Source organism: Pteropus medius, unplaced genomic scaffold, assembly GCF_902729225.1.
Source record: "Pteropus medius unplaced genomic scaffold, Ma_sr-lr_union100, whole genome shotgun sequence".
In the NCBI taxonomy this organism is placed as follows: Eukaryota; Metazoa; Chordata; class Mammalia; order Chiroptera; family Pteropodidae; genus Pteropus; species Pteropus medius.
This window is the reverse complement of record NW_024350927.1, coordinates 9,574,546-9,590,753: the sequence shown is the minus strand read 5'-3', so window position 1 is coordinate 9,590,753 and position 16,208 is coordinate 9,574,546. Positions and strand designations below refer to the sequence as shown.

The 16,208-nt window shown below is 62.5% G+C and overlaps 1 protein-coding gene across 1 annotated transcript in view; it reads left to right on the top strand.

The window, feature by feature from the left end:
* The window catches only part of AJAP1 (adherens junctions associated protein 1), a 100,329-nt gene extending 84,698 nt beyond the window's left edge, over positions 1–15,631 (top strand). The window contains exons 3-5 of the mRNA XM_039842366.1: positions 11,679–11,766; positions 13,758–14,000; positions 15,500–15,631. Coding sequence (XP_039698300.1) covers positions 11,679–11,766; positions 13,758–14,000; positions 15,500–15,572 — 404 coding nt within the window. The 3' untranslated portion in view covers positions 15,573–15,631. The remainder of the gene's footprint in view (positions 1–11,678; positions 11,767–13,757; positions 14,001–15,499) is intronic.
* Positions 15,632–16,208: the final 577 nt, after the last annotated feature.

Sequence of the window (16,208 nt, the reverse complement as noted above, 5' to 3'; positions counted from 1 at the left end):
GGGTTTGAGAAGCAGCTGCGGCAGCACCGCGCGGGTCAGGGTCTTGCTCCCCTCCCGAGCCCACGTTCCGCCAGACAAATCCCTCAGGGACTCGGCCTGGCCAGCGGTCCCGACGCGTCTGCTCTGGGCAGCGCAGGCTTAAACCAACCTTCCGAACCGAGGTCTTTCCTGGAAGATCCTAAGCTTGGGCGTCATGAGTCTCCAGGAGGGAGCTGAGCTTCGTGCACAGAATATTCTGTTCCAATGTGAGCACAGACCTCCCGTGCATTTTGAATGCCGAGGGGGACCTCTGGGGGAGGCAGGGGCCTGCACCCGCCACGGCCCCTCCAGGCGGGGTGACGGGACTGCTCACAGCCACCTCCCCAAGCCCTTCTCCCTCTACAGACCAGACCCCGTCTGAGTCACCGTCCCTGCCCCTCCCCCCAGGTGTCAGCCTGGGTTCCCCAAGGGCGAGACAGAGGCTCACACGTGAGTGGCCGCTGGGAGCGAGGCCGGGCGTGTTAGGTGTGGCGCCTGGAGAAATCTCAGCCCCTGCGCCCTCTGACGGGGGCCCGCCGTGGCCCTCGGGGAGCGGGAGCCCCCGTATCGTGACGGTGGGGCCTCCCTGCCCTGACGCCTCCTTCATCCCATCTTGACTGCGCTCCGTGCGCATCCTCCTCTCGGCCTGGGACACCGTCCTCAGCCCTCCTCGGCGGGCGCATCCGTCAGCCGTGGCCTGGGAACGCCACGTAACGAGCACACCCAACCTCCGGGCCTACGACTGTCGGAGGGGACCCCTCGGGTTCCCTCACGTGGCCGGGGCTGTGGCTGTGGGCTGCACTTCTGCGATTGCGACTGGCAGCTCGGCTCCATGTCCCTCGTCCCCTGGCGGCTGGCCTGGGTCTGTCCTCACGGTGACATCGAAGCGCAGCACAGCCAGCCCCACGTACGTGCCCACGTCCAGCCTCTGCCTCCGTCACTGGCCCAGCCCGGAGGCGAGAGCTGGGGGCAGTCACTTCCTCCAGGAGTGTGACATGCCAGATAGCATGGCTGGAGGGAGGGTGAAGACTTGGGGCCACCGTGGTGACATGTCGCACCTGGGGTCCCAGATTCAGTCTCTCGGGGACCCTCTCCCCAACTTTCTGGTTGGCTCCATTATAGGCCCTCGTGGTACCTCTTGTCCTTGGAGCCTTTGTCACAGGCGCAGTACACACTAATTCCTGAGCACGTTTGCTTGGTGCCTGCCCCCTCAGCCCCTGACTGCTGCATGCTCAGTGTGGGGTCTCCCCTGCTTTTGTCCCCAAATGCACCTCAGTGTCTGGCCCAGTTTCAGCACATAGTAGGTCCTCGACGAACAGTTGATGAATGGACACGTAGTGCTTTTCTATGTGACAGAGACTTTCTGTAGATGAGGCATGTCACCTTTCAATTGTGTCTCCTCGAGGGACTGTCAGGCCGTGCGTGGGGACCAGGGGTGGCCAGTCGAGGCCCCACGGGCAGAGCACGTAGACACGTCTCCATCCCTCTTCACTTGGCAAAGGGCGCGTCGAACGTACCGTTGCCGAACGACGGGTCATCTGCCGAATGACAGGCCGGCTCCTGCAGGGCAGCGAGAGTGCAGACGGCAGTGTCATGGGTGACCCTGCTGGATACGGGACGCGGGGCAGCTCTCTCCTCAGCCCGAGATGCCAGGACAGGGGCAGGGACAGTGTGGGCTGGCGGGCCGTCCGCAGCCTGCAGAGGGGTGCCAGAGGCTGGCGGCTCGAGGTGACAGGGCCGGGGTCAGAATGCACGTCGAAACCCTCCAACCAGGTCGAGTTCGTTGTCACGTGTGTCTGCCCCGTGACTGTCCTCATCTGCGATGTGCTTGCGGGTCAGGGGTCTTCCCCCTGGGACCGTGCAGTCCCGCTCTGGGACTTGGCCGGCGTCCTGCCTGCTGGCTGTGGGGGTCATGCCCAGGTCTGCTCCCTCAGAGGGTCCACATGCTGAAACGTCACTCAGACGAGTAGGGGACCAGGGCGCAGGCCCCGGGGAGGCAAAGACCCGGGTCTGGGCGTCTGTGTGTCTGAGTCGGACAGGGCCTGGGGCACGGGGAAATGTGTTTGTAAAGAAAACCCCCAATAACAAGATCACGGGACCAGGGCGGTGGGAACGAGGCGTGGTGCGCTCTGTGCCTGGAACTGGCGCTGTGGGCCAGGGCCGGGCCCGGCCCCTCCATCTGTGGGCAGGACGGGAGTGTTCAGGCCGCGTGGGGTGCGGGCTCCGAGGAAAGGCAGCGGCTTTGTGGGGGGAGCCGCGGCATGTGCCTAGAGGTTTGATCCATTCGCGTTTTCTGGGCTAAATATAGCCTCCGTCTTGATGGTGGGAGCTGGGGCGGCTGGCGAGTAATCTGGTCACAGGCTCCGCAGCTGACACATGGGCCCGGAGCCCAGGCCCAGACCGGTGCTGCTTTCCCGGGAGAAGTCCCTCTGCTCCCTGAGCCACTGGCTGGTGGGCGCCACGTGGCCATTCCCCTCCACCCGCCTCCCGGCCAGGGCCCCCGACCTCTGGTCAGCACCGGGCGATGCCCCCGCCCCTGGCACCCTCTTCCTCAGCCTGTCGCCCGTTGCTGAAATATGCAAATGCTACTGGGAGATAAATGGAAGAAATGGGTCATTTCCACGTTGGCTACTGAGCTCGAAGCCGGTGTCAGCTGCTTCTCTGCTTGGCCGAGCGATACGTTCGGCACGTGCCTGCGCGCGCTGTGTGTGTGCACGTGCGTGTGTGCACGTCTGCACGCGTGTGCCCGCGTCCTGGGAGGAGTCGGCAAACAACTGGGCGAGGCGGGGACACGGCGGGCCTCGGCGGCGCGGGGGTGGCCGTGTTCGAGGGCCGCGGGGATGGGGGATTTCGCCCTCGCTCCGAGTGTCACGTTTCCTTCGGGACCAGGCTTCCTGCTGGGCAAGGGCGCTGCTGCCTGTGAATGGGGTTCCCCAAACTCTGCAGCCCTGGCACCCCAGGCTCCCCGTGGATGGGCCGGGATTCGGTGGAGAAGTGGGTGCTGAGGAGTGAACAGGGCCCTTGTCCGGCTGGGTGTGGCCACCGCGGGGCCCTCACGGCCCGGGCTCCGTGTGGCTCCGGGCCCTCGAGCTCAGGGACATCGCCAGCCAGGAATGGGACGGCTTTTGCTGAGCCAGTGGCAGGGGACGTAAATTCAGCTTCAAGTCCCTGCTGGAGGCCCCAGCCCGCGGAGTGCGTGTGACGTTCTCAGCGCTCCCCGGACAATGCCACCACGGCCACCGGGCATGGAGACGCCCACCAGCGGCTGCGCAGTCCGGAGCCAGCCACCTGGGTTCCGGTCCAGCAAGGGCCGGGCCTTCGCTGTGTGTGCAGCAAAGGGCTAACCTCCCTGGCCGCAGCTCCGATGGCCGCTCTGAGCTCTGCCCGGCCTGAGAACGGGGTCTTCGTTAACCAAGCGGAGCTCAGCCGTGTCTGCACGACCGAGGTCCCCCGCACACCGGCCATGCAGGCTGGGGGAGTGACGCTGCGCATGTCCCCGTCATCACTGGGACAGCCCCACTGGGGCGGACGGACAGCTGCCAGCCTGGCCTGGGTCCCCCGGACCCCACGCTCGGCGTCTCTTCCCATCGCTGGTTTTGATCTGTATCTGTTCATCATGAAAACTCGTAACTGCGGCGTAGCGGCTTTGCTCAAGCCTGTGGGTCCTCGAGCGAGTTGGTGAACCCGAGGTTGGCCCTGGGGAGGCCCCGGTTGCGCTGTGTGGCCTAAACCTCCCTGTGGACACGGGGAGCACCTCCGCACCCCTGTCACAGGGTTGCAGCGAGCCGGTGTGAACAGTGCACGGCGCCCGCGGCCGATCCAGTGGGCCCCGCTTCCTTCCATCCTCCAGCGGCCATGGCGGGTCAGCCCCGCGCCCCTGCCCGGCTCCGGCTGGAGGGAGACGAGGGGATGCGATGGGGAAAGGACCACCCTCCAGCCTCTGCAGCCACACGGGCGTGACCAGGACCTGCCATGCACCAGCCAGGTTCCATGGTCTGACGACATCGGCCTGACATGTGCACGCCCGTGTGCTAATGCCGGTCACGCATTTTCTCCGGTTACCAAGCAGCCTTAGTACCGTTGACGTTTGGGGCGCAAGCTTTGTTTCTTAGGGGCCCGTCCTGTGCCTCATAGGACGTCTGCCAGCCTCTGTCCCCCACCCACTAGATGCCGGTAGAAGCACCGCCACCCCCCGTGTGACAGCCAAACATGTCCAGACACGGCTGGATGTCCCCCACTGAGCACCACTGCAGCACCCCGGCTCCGAGGTCCCTTTGGGTGATTCCTGGAGGACTCACTTTCCCAAATGTCGTCGGTCAAGGCCGAGTCCGGTGACATGCCGGCACGGCCGTCTCCGTGCTGACGCTCTGTTGTCTTCGTTGATGACCCTGCCCTCGGCTGGGGGGACTTCCGACGACAGGACGCTTCATCTCGCGGTCTTGATTTGAAGCACTTCTGTCAGTGCCCCCTGGCCAGCTCTGCAGGGTCACTCGAAAAATGGCACGTTCCTTTGTGTCCCCACCACGAAAGCTGGTGGCCTCATTTTGCTGTGAACACCCCAGTATTAAACGGTGAATCCCCCCACCCTCGGAGGTGACCAACTGTCCCCAAATGAGCCTCCACTTTGGGGTACCTCTTTCTCCTCCAGAAAACCAGGCTGGCCGCCGGAGGCTGTGGCTGTCTCTCCGCGAGCTTCACGGTGTCCCCAGAGGCTGTTTGTCGAGGACATGCTGCGGGCCGGACATTTTGCAGTCTTTGCGGAAAAGGAATGGTTCCTTTGCAGTGGAAGGGGCACCGTGGACACACATTGTCACCTCTCGGCCATCAATCCCTGAAGACGTCCTTGACCCGTAGTGCGGGAACGTGAGCGACCAGAAACACAGAAGCACCCTCCCTCTGCCTCGGCGAGCCCCGGAGCCGCCGTCCGTGCGTGCTCTGAGCATTCCGGCCGGATGGGCCACCCACCCTCCGAGCCACGGGCTGGCCACCCTGTTTGGTTTCGTTTCGTTTATTAGGACGCTCACCCCCACCCAGAGATGGATGACTGGCCTCCCCACCGATCTCCGGGGCCCGGTCTTATTACGAGTCTCCACAAATACAAGCATAAAAGCCTTACTGATGGATGCAGAGCTGGGTAATCCATCTGTCCCCATCCATTATTCCGGGTATAATTTTTCACGATGTGCATGGCAGCTGACTCCCAGCACATTAGTATCCAGCGGCAATTACCGGGAGCGGAAAGGGCCCCTAAATTATCAGGAACAATACCTCCTGTCAGGGAGGGGGGCGAGAAGCCGCACACGGCACACGGCACACTCCGCACTCGGGGACCGGGCTGAGTGGTGGAGACTTTGAAGACGGATTCGATATTGACCTTGGGGGTGTAGAGTACACATTCCCTTACGGTGACATTGCTGTCAACCCAAGCGAAGACGTCCTGGAAGCTGGCATGGAGGCGCTGACGCTGTTCGAGCAGCGCCCTGCCCACGCGGCCCGTCCCGCATCATCGAATGGCCACCGGACACCTACCCGACGGATCAGTGTTTCCGGTGTGAGTGTTGAGACACGATAGTGAGGCAGAGAGGAGTTGGGGGGACGGCCCCCCAGGAACGCTGCCGTCTGCGAGGGGCGGGACAGCTCTGGCCGTAGACCGGTCAGGTCAGCTCCCTGTGGATGTGAGGTTCCCGTCATCTGAGACTCCTTGTCTTTCCTAAGACACAGTCTCTTCTTAGCCCTAAGGGAGAAGACGGAGGAGGGGTGTGTGGCTGGAATGTTTCTGAGGCCGCCGGATCAAACTGGTACAATCGGGACCGGATTGGTAAAATCCCTCTGAGTTTCGGTTTCCCAAAACCAAATGTTCTGTCGGATTGAGTCCTCACGGGGAACCCTCGCACGAAGTGACCTCGCCTCCAGCCCAGCGGCGGCCCAGCTCGGTGAGACAGAGGCCGTGGCTTCTCTGACATCACCTTGACCGTGGCCCCCGGGAAGGCAGAAGACGGTAAACCCGCAGTGATGGGGGGCGAAGACCGTCATCTTCAGAACCAGGGAGGTGCGCCTGGGGCCCCGGTTTTCGGCCATTGTTCGAAACAGCCGTGTGCTTCCATTTAATTGATAAGCCTCGCCACCTTCCCCCGAGTCACGGGTCGGCAAACCGAGAGCCCGTGGGCCAAAGCTGGCGACCGTCTGCTTTTGTAAATAAAGGTTTGCGGGAACACGGCCATGCCCCATCGTGTGCATATTGTCCCCGGAGGCTCTTCCCCATCACGGCGGGGCTGACGGACAAGCCGTGACCGAGGCTGTCCTGCCCGTGAACCCGAGGATCCTTACTCTCCAGCCCGTTACGGCCAAGTTCGCCTCCCCGGGATCCACGTGGAGCCCTAGGGACCCCCACAGACGAGGAACGGCGCGGGCATTCGGGGAGGCCTGACGTGACAGACGCTTCCCGCTGACTGGGCGCTACACAGCGGCTCACGCGTCCTGATGCCACCTTAGCAGCGACCTCCCGAGGAGAGGAAATGACGAGGCGTCTGCATGGATGTCCCTACTTCCCGCCTGCTTCCTGCAAACGTCACACCTGGAAAGGTCGGGTCCTCGTCCAGCCGTCGTGGCCGTGGGCTCTGCGGGGTCTCCTCGTGGCCCCTTCTCCCGTGCGCATGAGGCCGGCGGCCCAGCAGACCCCGTGGGCCAGGCGTCGAAGCCCGAATCGGTTCACTTTGCGCCGCGGTGCGGGCTCCGCGCCCCGCCTGGCCGCGGTTTCGTTTCTACGGTTTCAGTTTCCCGCAGTCATCTGCGGTCCCAGACGACTAAAGGCGCAATTTCAGAAGTAAACACTGTGTGAGATTTTAGTCGTGCGGTAGCGTGATGAAATCTCACACCGCCCCGCTCTGTCCTGCCCAGGACGCACATCGTCCCCTTGTCCGGTGTCTGTACTCTGTACGCGCTTCCCACCCAGCGGTCACTTAGTAGCTCGGCGATGAGGTCGACTGTCACGGCGTCACAGTGCTCGGGTGTAAGTCGCCCTGGTTATACTCGACCATGGCCCCAAAGCCATTTGCATGACTTCTATTACCGTCTGTTGTTGTCATCGTTCTGTTTTGGTATTATCGTCCTTGACCTCTTGCGGTGACTAATGAGACTTCGTCAGAGATGTGCAGGTTCAGGGAGACATAGCACCCGGGGCTCGGCGTCCCCTGGGAGGCTTGGGCCACGTCCCCGCGGATAAAGGGGACCGCTGAGGGACCACTGCAACGTGCGCAAGGAAGGCTAAGAAGTTGGTCCCTAACCAGTCTGTTACCAGGATGGGGTCACGGGGCGTTGGGCTTGGAGTGGGACGTTTGGTTGTCACCGGGACTCTAGAGCGGAGGTCGCCTCCTCCCCGCTCCCAGCTCACCGAGCGTCCGTGGGAAGGTGTTCTGTCCCTTCGCACGTCAGAGTCCTTGCCGTCGGGCGGGCGTGAAAACGCAGGGCGGGCGGTGGCTTAAAGTGACCCCGGGAGCGAAGGCTGGTGCAGGACGCGTGGCCGCCGTGCGACGCCCTGAGGACCGCAGCTGGTCGCGAGCCCGCAGATCTGGCGTTTCCTCCGAGTCGTAATTTGGCGCGTCCTGCGGAGGAATTTTGCCCGGAAGGCAGAGAAGGGCCTCCCGACAGGGCGAACGTCGGAATCATGGCTTCACCTTCCTGTTCCCGTTTTTTTAATTTTCCACTTCGCAGTTATAGACTCAATAATATGTCGCACAGCTCCTGTGTCTGGCGGTGTTGGCGGGCGGGGGTGGATTTAAGATGATGAAGATTTGGTCCCTTTCTTAAGAGGCCCAGAGACTCGCAGGGACCTCGGGCGAAGGGCTGAGCTCTTTTTCTTAGAGTCGTAAGTTGGAGCTTCCCTCGAGGCAGGCGGTTTTCCCTCTGGTCCTCGGCTTCCATCCACTGGAAGAGGAGACTCGGTGCCTCCCTGGCCTCGCCCGCAGGGAGGATGGCGGGGAAGTAAACATCTGAGACGCGGGGGGTCCTGGGACTCTTCCCTTCCAAGGACTCTGGCCACTGCTGACACTCAACCCAAGAGGATTCCCTTGGCGACGAGCTGAGGGCTCAGAATCTGGCAATGGCCCGGGCCTCCTCTGGCCCTGTGGCCACTGGGGAGGGGGCGGCAGTGCTCTGCTGTCGTGCGGGGACTCCCAGTGCCTCTCGCTGGGCCTGACCTCGTGGTGTTTGCAGTCGCCACTGCTCCCGCTGGCTCCCACTCTGCGTCTCGGACGTCACTCGCTCCCATCAGCATTGACTTCTGCTGACGTAGAAAGTGGTGGATTGAGCCCAAGAAACAAAGACTTACTGCTCGCTGTGGGGATCGTGGTTGACCTGCCGGGAAAGGGCTGAGAGGCATCTGGTCTGGGCCCGGAGCCCTCCCAAGGCGTCCGTCACGGGGAGCGGTGGTGAGGCTGAAGCACCCGCCTCCAGGACTTAGAAGCTGGTTCTGCCCAGGAGTGTAGACGAGAGAGGTGCCAGTCTCTCTGTGGGAGAAAGTGAGGCTGCCGGGTCAAGGCCAAAGCTGAGATGAGGAAGGCCGAGCACGGAGCCACATGACGCTACTGTTCTCGGTAGGTAATCGGGGACCGGCAGGTCCTATATGATCGAAGGAATGTACACAGACTCGCCCGGATAGTTTTCACTTCCATAATTTACGATGAGAATATCTACCTTTGAGAGTTATCTCCAGGATTAATGCAATAATACACCAGTAACAATTGCTACCACTTGTCAAGCGTGCCTGTGGTAATTGTCATCACCATCATCACCGTCACCATCACCCTCACCATCATCTTCACCATCATCACCATCATCATCACCATCATCATCACCACCGTCATCATCACCGTCTTGCCGTCTGCCGTCGCCGTCGTCGCTGATAAAATTAAACAAATTCATCATCGTCGTCGTCATCGCGTCGCGTCGCATAACAGTAAATTAAAGTCGTCAAACAAATCGCGTACGTCGCCCCGTCATCACTTGCGTCGTGCCGTCGCCTTGCTCATAAATTAAATAAATCAAATGTCGTCGTCGCGGGTCGCCGTCGCTTTTCGCCCGGTAAGTAAATGTCGCCGTCGATACTTGTCGCCGTCTTTTGGTGTCGCGCATGCATCGCACTTTGGTCACTTGAAATCCGCGCTCGCGCGGCGGTTCGTCGGATCGTCTCTCGCCAAAATCGCCCGTCGTCGTCGCCGTAAAATTAAACCGTCGTCGCCGTCATCGCCATCGTCGCCGTCATCGCGTCATAAATAAGCATAAAATCATCGTCGTCGTCGTCGTCGCGGAATAAACGCACTTTCCTTGTCATCCATCGCCGTCGTCGCCATCGCCGTCGCACGATGCCGTCGCCGCAATGGTAAAGACGCTTTAAATGCGCACTCGCGAAGCGGTTAATCGCGGATCGTCGCCGTCGCCGTCGATAAATGGCAAATGGATGAAATGCCGTCATCGCCCGTCGCCGTCGCCCGTCGCCGTCGTCGCCGCGGTCAACCGTCGTCGTCGTCGCCGTCGTCTTGTCGCGCGGGTCGCGCGTCGTCGTTGATAGCCGTAGATTAAGTCGCCGTCGTCGTAAGGTCGTCGCCGTCTTGGTCGTCGCCGTCTTCATCCATCACCATCATCACCATCATCATCATCACTATCGCCGTCCATCGCCGTCTGCATCCTGCCGTCACCATCATCGCCGTCACCATACGTCATCACCATCATCACCACCATCATCACCAGCATCAGCATCATCACCAGCTTCCTTCCCATCACAGGAAGCACAGACCCAGGATGAGCACATCATCTTCAAAACAGCCTGGTGGTCTCTGGACCAGGCCAGCAGTGCATAGATGAAAGGCGAGGGGACAGTGCAGCCATCCCCCAGGTGCCCGATCAACGGGGCCTTCTTTTCAGTCGCCTCTGTCGACAGTGTCTGAGTCGTGTCTCGGGGCGGCTGGTAAACAGACAGGGATTGCTGAGGCTGGCGGGCAGTCCGTGGTCGCTGAGATCGAGGGGGGTTCATGCGACATAATTAGCTTAGTCTCATTGGCAAGTCCTAGAGGCGAAAGTAAGTCGTCTAGAGCTTTCCCACAGATGCCGTAGACGGGGCACAGCGGCAGTGAGTGTCGCCACTTCAAATAAGGGCACCGGAGTAGCCGTTGCTGAGGGCGGGCACCGCAGCCGAGCCGGTCGAAACTGGCACTGCCTGGAACACAGTAGGTGCTTCATACATGGTTCCCGAGCCGTTGGATGAAGGAATGAGGGATGCCCACGACATCGTTTCTTTCCTCCAGTTTTCCTAGTGGTGCTCATCCTGTGGGCTCGGGACGGGAACCCCTGCCGACAAACGGAAGAGGGGCTGACAGCGGGAGAGAACCATTTATTAGCAATCCCCCCGACACACACGAGGGTCGTATTCAGTAGAGAAGGGACATCTGTTTGCGAGACCGTGTCCCTGGGAGGCTGCCGGAAAACCCTCGCCCTCGGAGCCCTCCACGCCGGAACCCACACGTGGCCATTCTCGCCCAGGCCGCACCGGGTCCCTTGGGTGTGACGGGTGGGACTCTGCAGTGGACGTCAGGATCGCGCTCCAGCAGTGGAGAGAGACCGACGCTCCCACCTCCCAGGCGAAGGGACGCGGGGCAGCGTGCCGCCCCCTGCAGGGGTCTCTGTCCAGCCCCTCACGCACCTCGTCACCCAGCTTCTCGGGTGAGGTGCTTGCGAACGGCAGGACAGGGCCAGAGCCCTGGACCTTCCAGGTGTCCCCAACTGACCACTGAAGTCCACCAGGGTGTGTCCCTTGTGTGTATGTCCCGGGAGGGATGTTACAGATGTGTCATCGGCAGGGACCAAGCCGGGGCGGGGACCGGACGTGGGAGCTGTTGCCGGCCGGCCTGTCTTCTCGCCCCTGCGTCTGCGGCTGGCGGGAGATGGTGCGGCTGGGGGCTTAGCAGACAGCTCGTGGTCGAGGCTCTGGCTGCCCTGCTTCTGGAGTGGCCGGTCCTTCTGTCCCTGTCCCGCTCATTCCGCCCCTCCCCCACCGTGCACAGGCACACACAGAGCAGGGCCAGGCCACACGCCAGCCCCTGGGACCCCACCAGGCCACGAGCTTGGAGCGGTCTCTGGAAAGAGGAGGATGTCCCCGACGACCCAAGCACCCCGCCTCCCCAGTGAGTCAGCTAAATCCTGCCCCACCTGCAGGCCAGCTGCCCCGGCGCTCAGAAGCACAGAGCAGAACTCGCCCAGGGAGGCAGGCGGGAAAGGAGGGTCCGGGGAGGCCTCGGCTAGAGCTCACCTGTGCCAGGTGAGGGGCTCCGCGGCTGCCTACAGGCCAGGTCACGGCTCGGGGACTGAGGAGCCATGGGAAAGAGAGAGGCTGGGGCTGGGGCCTCCGTTCCTGGACTCCGGGCGAGAGCAGCCCTGGTGCCCACAGCGCCCGCCAGCACCGGGTGGGGTGGAGAAGGAGGCTGAGTGCCGTCCTCTGCCCCCACAGCCACCCTCTGTGGCCCCGTGCCGGGCCGTGTGCAGGCTGCGCCCAGAGGGGCCTGGCGTTCGCAGCCAGGGTGACAGGACAGAGGAATGCCCCCCCCCCGCCTGGACCCCTACGCCTCATGACCCTGGTTTCACGTGTGCCCTCCCCCACGCTCTGTTTCCAGGTTTGGCTGTCCATCAGATTGTCACCATCACCGTCTCCCTCATCATGGTCATAGCTGCTCTGATTACAACTCTTGTCTTAAAAAACTGGTAAGGATCCTCAGCCCTTCTGGTCTGGAAATGGGGGGGCCCGGGGGGCCCCGGGAGGTGCACACAGAAAGATGCTGCTCTGCACGTCGGCCCCAGGCCACAGCACAGGAGACTGTTCCTATGCCCTCCAGCACCCCGCTCACCTGGGCCCTGGGACAGCGGACAGCATGGCTGGCCGCAGGCGCCAAGACCCCTGTCACCACCCATGGGTGTGGCCCCTTCACGTGACATTCTCTGCAGAATGCGAGGGAGCCCGGCCCTCCTGCCCCAGCGTCTCAGGCGGCAGCTGTCTCTGCTTCCGAGTCCTTTCTCTCGGACGCGGATGTACTGTTGGACATTGGCCACCTGGGCCACCCTGTTTACTTCCCACCAGAGGCCTGGGCGCGGTCCGAGCCTGCCCCGTACCGTCCCCGGCTGTCACAGGTGCTGTCACAGGTGCTGACGCTGGGCCAGCCTTCCGTCCTCGGCCAGCCGCTCTGAGTCTGCTGAATTAGGTTACCGCTTTGCTCCAGGCAGCCTGTCTTTGCCTATTTCCTCCTGGAAATTGGCCTATTTTGAGGTTGGCCTTGCTGGGTGTACACACCTGCTACACCCCTGGGAAAATCGGGGAGCTGCTGGTGACCCCCGCCTGCCTGCAGCCACTCCTCCAGCCGAGTGGCTCCCCTAGGGCATAACCGCCCAGGTGCTCCCCGGCTCCCGCAGGGGCCGGTGGGCGAGAGCTGCCCGCGGGCCTGACGGCCACAGTGCCCCAGACGGCAGGCCCCGGCACTGCGGGAGGCCGGAGAGGGTGGCCTCACACCGAACCAGCGATGGCCAGCAAGCCCGGGGCCCAGGCCGTTTTCTGGGACAGGTGATGAGGACAGCCCTCGGCTCGCAGCCGGGTCCGAGGGCGGGGCCAGCCACACGGAAGCACGGCCGGCACGTCCCACCGACCATCTCGAAGGCAAAGCCCCTGCCCCGAGGAGACAGCAGACGTGGGACCCGCTGTGTGACGAGCGGGCCATCTTCCTGTTGGCTTTCCCCCACGTGCGGGTTTGCGGCAAACCTTCCGAAAAGTCTTCGGAGAAGACAGCCCAGGAGACGGACTAGTGGGCTCCGTGACCCTGGGGTCCCTGGCTGTGGTGTGCACCTTCTCACCTTCATTAATGGGGCTCCCGTGCCGGTAATCGGGGTTCCCCTCTAGTCACAGGCAGGCAGGCCACAAACCCCGCCTTGCCCTGCAGCCTGCTCATCTGCATAAGCTCCGAGGTAGAGCGGGGGAGCGGGGGGAAGAGGCACTGGTGCCCTGAGGGTCCCCCAAAGTGGGGCTCACCACATTTCCTCCTAGCTGTCTCTTTCGTGGGGATGGGACTTCCCTGTGAGCTTGCCAGAGTGACACCTGGGGGCAGGGAGGGGGTCAATGATGGTCACGTCATCGGACTCCCCGCCCGTCCTCCTTCCTCTGTGGCATCTGGGAGCCTCTGTGGCCCCGAGGGACGGGGACAGGTGTCTTCTGGGCCCACAGGATAGTCCTCTCCATCGACCTGATGGGGGTGAAGGACAGACGTCTAGTGGTATTTCCAACTTGTATGTGTGGCCGAGTGGGGCTCCCTACTGTCTCCAGAGATAAGTGCATGCTCCATTCTGAAACGGATGATCAGGGCACCCCAACCTGTGCCCAAACGCTTCCCCATGAGGACCCGCCAGTTTTCACCCCACCAGGCCTCCCTGGAGAAACAGGCAGCACCCTCTGCATCTGACACTCTTTGGCCAAACGAGGCCTCGGCTCGGGGTAGGACGGCCTAGCCACTCACCTGACAACCCTCCCTACAGTAATGGCCATATTTAAAATTCAGATTCTGTTTTTAAAAAAAGTGCCGATTGCTGGACGGAGGGGCATCTTTCTGAAGAGGCTGGGAATCACCGCGTGATGTTCAGTGACATATAAGCAGCGTCGGTGCCGGAGCCGCGTTTGGGGGTTCCGGCCCCACCCCGCCCCCTCTCTCTTCCAGCTGTGCCCAAAGCGGGAACACTCGGAGGAACAGCCACCAGCGGAAGATGAACCAGCAGGAAGAGAGCTGTCAGAACCTGACGGACTTCACGCCCGCCCGGGTGCCCAGCAGCCTGGACATATTCACGGCCTATAACGAGACCCTGCAGTGCTCACACGAGTGTGTGCGGGCGTCGGTGCCCGTGTACACCGACGAGACGCTGCACTCGGCGGGGGAGTACAAGTCCACCTTCAACGGGAACCGGTAAGCTGAGCTGGGGCCGGGCCGCCCCGCAAGCCCCTGGTGGCGCAGCGTCGGGCGGGAGGGGCGCATCGTCCACGGGTGTCCGAGGGTCCACTCGGATGCAGTCGAGGGGCGGGGTGAACAGGCGTCTCGCCACCAAGAGAGGGGCCGCGGCAGCCGCCAGAGTCCCTTCTGGACCTGCCGTGGGGCGGTACACAGGGCGCCTTCCCACCCCGACGCCCCACAGTGCGGGCCGAGCTGGTGACCCGCCCGGAGTCCGAAGCCAGCTCTGCGGCCGCGGCCTCCTAACTCCATCAGCCGGTGTCCACCGGCCCTGCCCGGCCGCGCTCTCTGAATAAGATGTCGGCGGCGAGTCTGGCAAAAATAGCAAGTTCTGGCCGGACTCCCGGCCCGCAAATGCTGCTCTCTTATTACTCACGCGTCACCCTTTGAGGGAGACGTGGCCCTGAACCCGTGCCCGGGACGACTTCAGAATCCCCGAGTCGGCTGCTGAAGGTCTGTCCGGAATTGGATGGAAGCATCCACGAGCTATTTTTCTAAGTGAGCACGTACTCATGCATCACTTTATGAATTAAAAACATTTCTCCGACAAATTAATCTTGGGGGCAAATGAGTAGCACACCAGGCCAGCTTGACGGGGCCACTGTCGGTGGGACTGGCGTCTGGGGACACGGGGCTGAATGGGCGTCTTTCAGAAGTGAGCGGGAGACCCGGAGTGGGGGCGGGGCTTCCGGCTGCAGCGCCCGGAGCTCCCGCAGCCTCGTCCCGTCTGTGGGGACGGCGCGTCCTCCTCCTAACACTCCTTGCTGCCCACATCTTGTGTCCCCCCTCAGACCCCGCCCCGTGCTGTCCCAGGCGTCCCCATCCCGGAGGCAGAAAGTGGAGAAGGAGGGGCTGAGTTCGGGAGACGCGGCAGAGGAGTTTGCGGACCGTCGCGCTGCGTGCGTGTTGGTCTGGACAGGAGCCCTGGCCGCGGGGGGCGGGGAGCGGGCGGTCCCTCCGTCACCGTCGTTTCTCTTTGTCTGCTCTCTGCCCCCGTGTCGCATGCAGAGTGAGAGCGCTAATGGAGAAGCCTCGTGCCGTTTGGCCTCGGGTCCCTCTGCCGGCTCTCACTGGCCTTGGTAGCCTAGTCTCAAAGGTGACAAAACACGGGGAAGCGTGTCAGGAGTGTGGCCTGGCCCTGTCTCTGCGTGTGACACCGTAGGTTGAGTCTCTGCTCTCACGGGCAGAGACCCTGAGCTTTGTGCTTGTCCCACACTTGAAATATGAAAATCTGAAGGTGGCCGAGCTGTGCTGGGACACCAGGCGTCCGGCCTGCGCAGGGACCCCTCAGGCTCCGTGTCCTGCAAGGCTGGCCAGGGTGTGCCGGCATGGAGAGGGGGCGGGTCCCTTCCCCGCCGAAGGCCCGGGGGGTCCAGGCTGGACGTCACCATCGGGGGGGGGGGGCGGAGAAGGCGGCTTCCTGCCGCGGCACGTGCAGCCCGTTTTGTACCCCGCAGACCCTCGTCCTCCGATCGGCACCTCATTCCTGTGGCCTTCGTGTCTGAGAAGTGGTTTGAAATCTCCTGCTGACTGGCGAAGTCCTTTTCACCTCCCGGGGGCAGGGCAGACGCCATGTGTCTGTTTCACGGTATGTACCTCCCTCCCGTTCGGACGCGGACCCTTTTCTCCCTTTGCCTGGTGTCCCCTTCCCCCGTCCTCCCTCTGGGGGGACGGGGAGCCCTTCCCGCACGGTGACAAGGCGGTGGCATTGCAGTGGCGTTACCTTGCTGAGAAAACCAGAGGCCTGGGCGTGTGTTCTCTCTCTGCTGCCCTCGTTAGAAACGTCCCCACGTCCCAGCGCGGGGAGTAACAGACACCCTCGTACCCCGACTCAGTACTGTGGCTGTTTCTGTCCGTGCCGGTCAGTCGGTCCCCAGGGAAGACTGCCGCAGGCGTGGCCCGCGGGACGGGACGATCGGTCCTGGGGAGGAGCTACAATCGCAGGAAGCCATCGGGGCCTTGGCTGGGCGGACAAGCATCCCGCCTCGGTCCCCGGTCACTGCACGGGCCGAGGCTGGCGCACGGCGGAATTAAAATACGAATTAGAAATATAAAAATAGGAGAGAAGAAAGAAAATGATAAAGAAAGTGAAGAGCCGAGATGTCGGCTAATTGGAAGCCAGAAAGAGGCAGCAAAACAGGATGAATTTTCCTCGCTCCGCTGGCT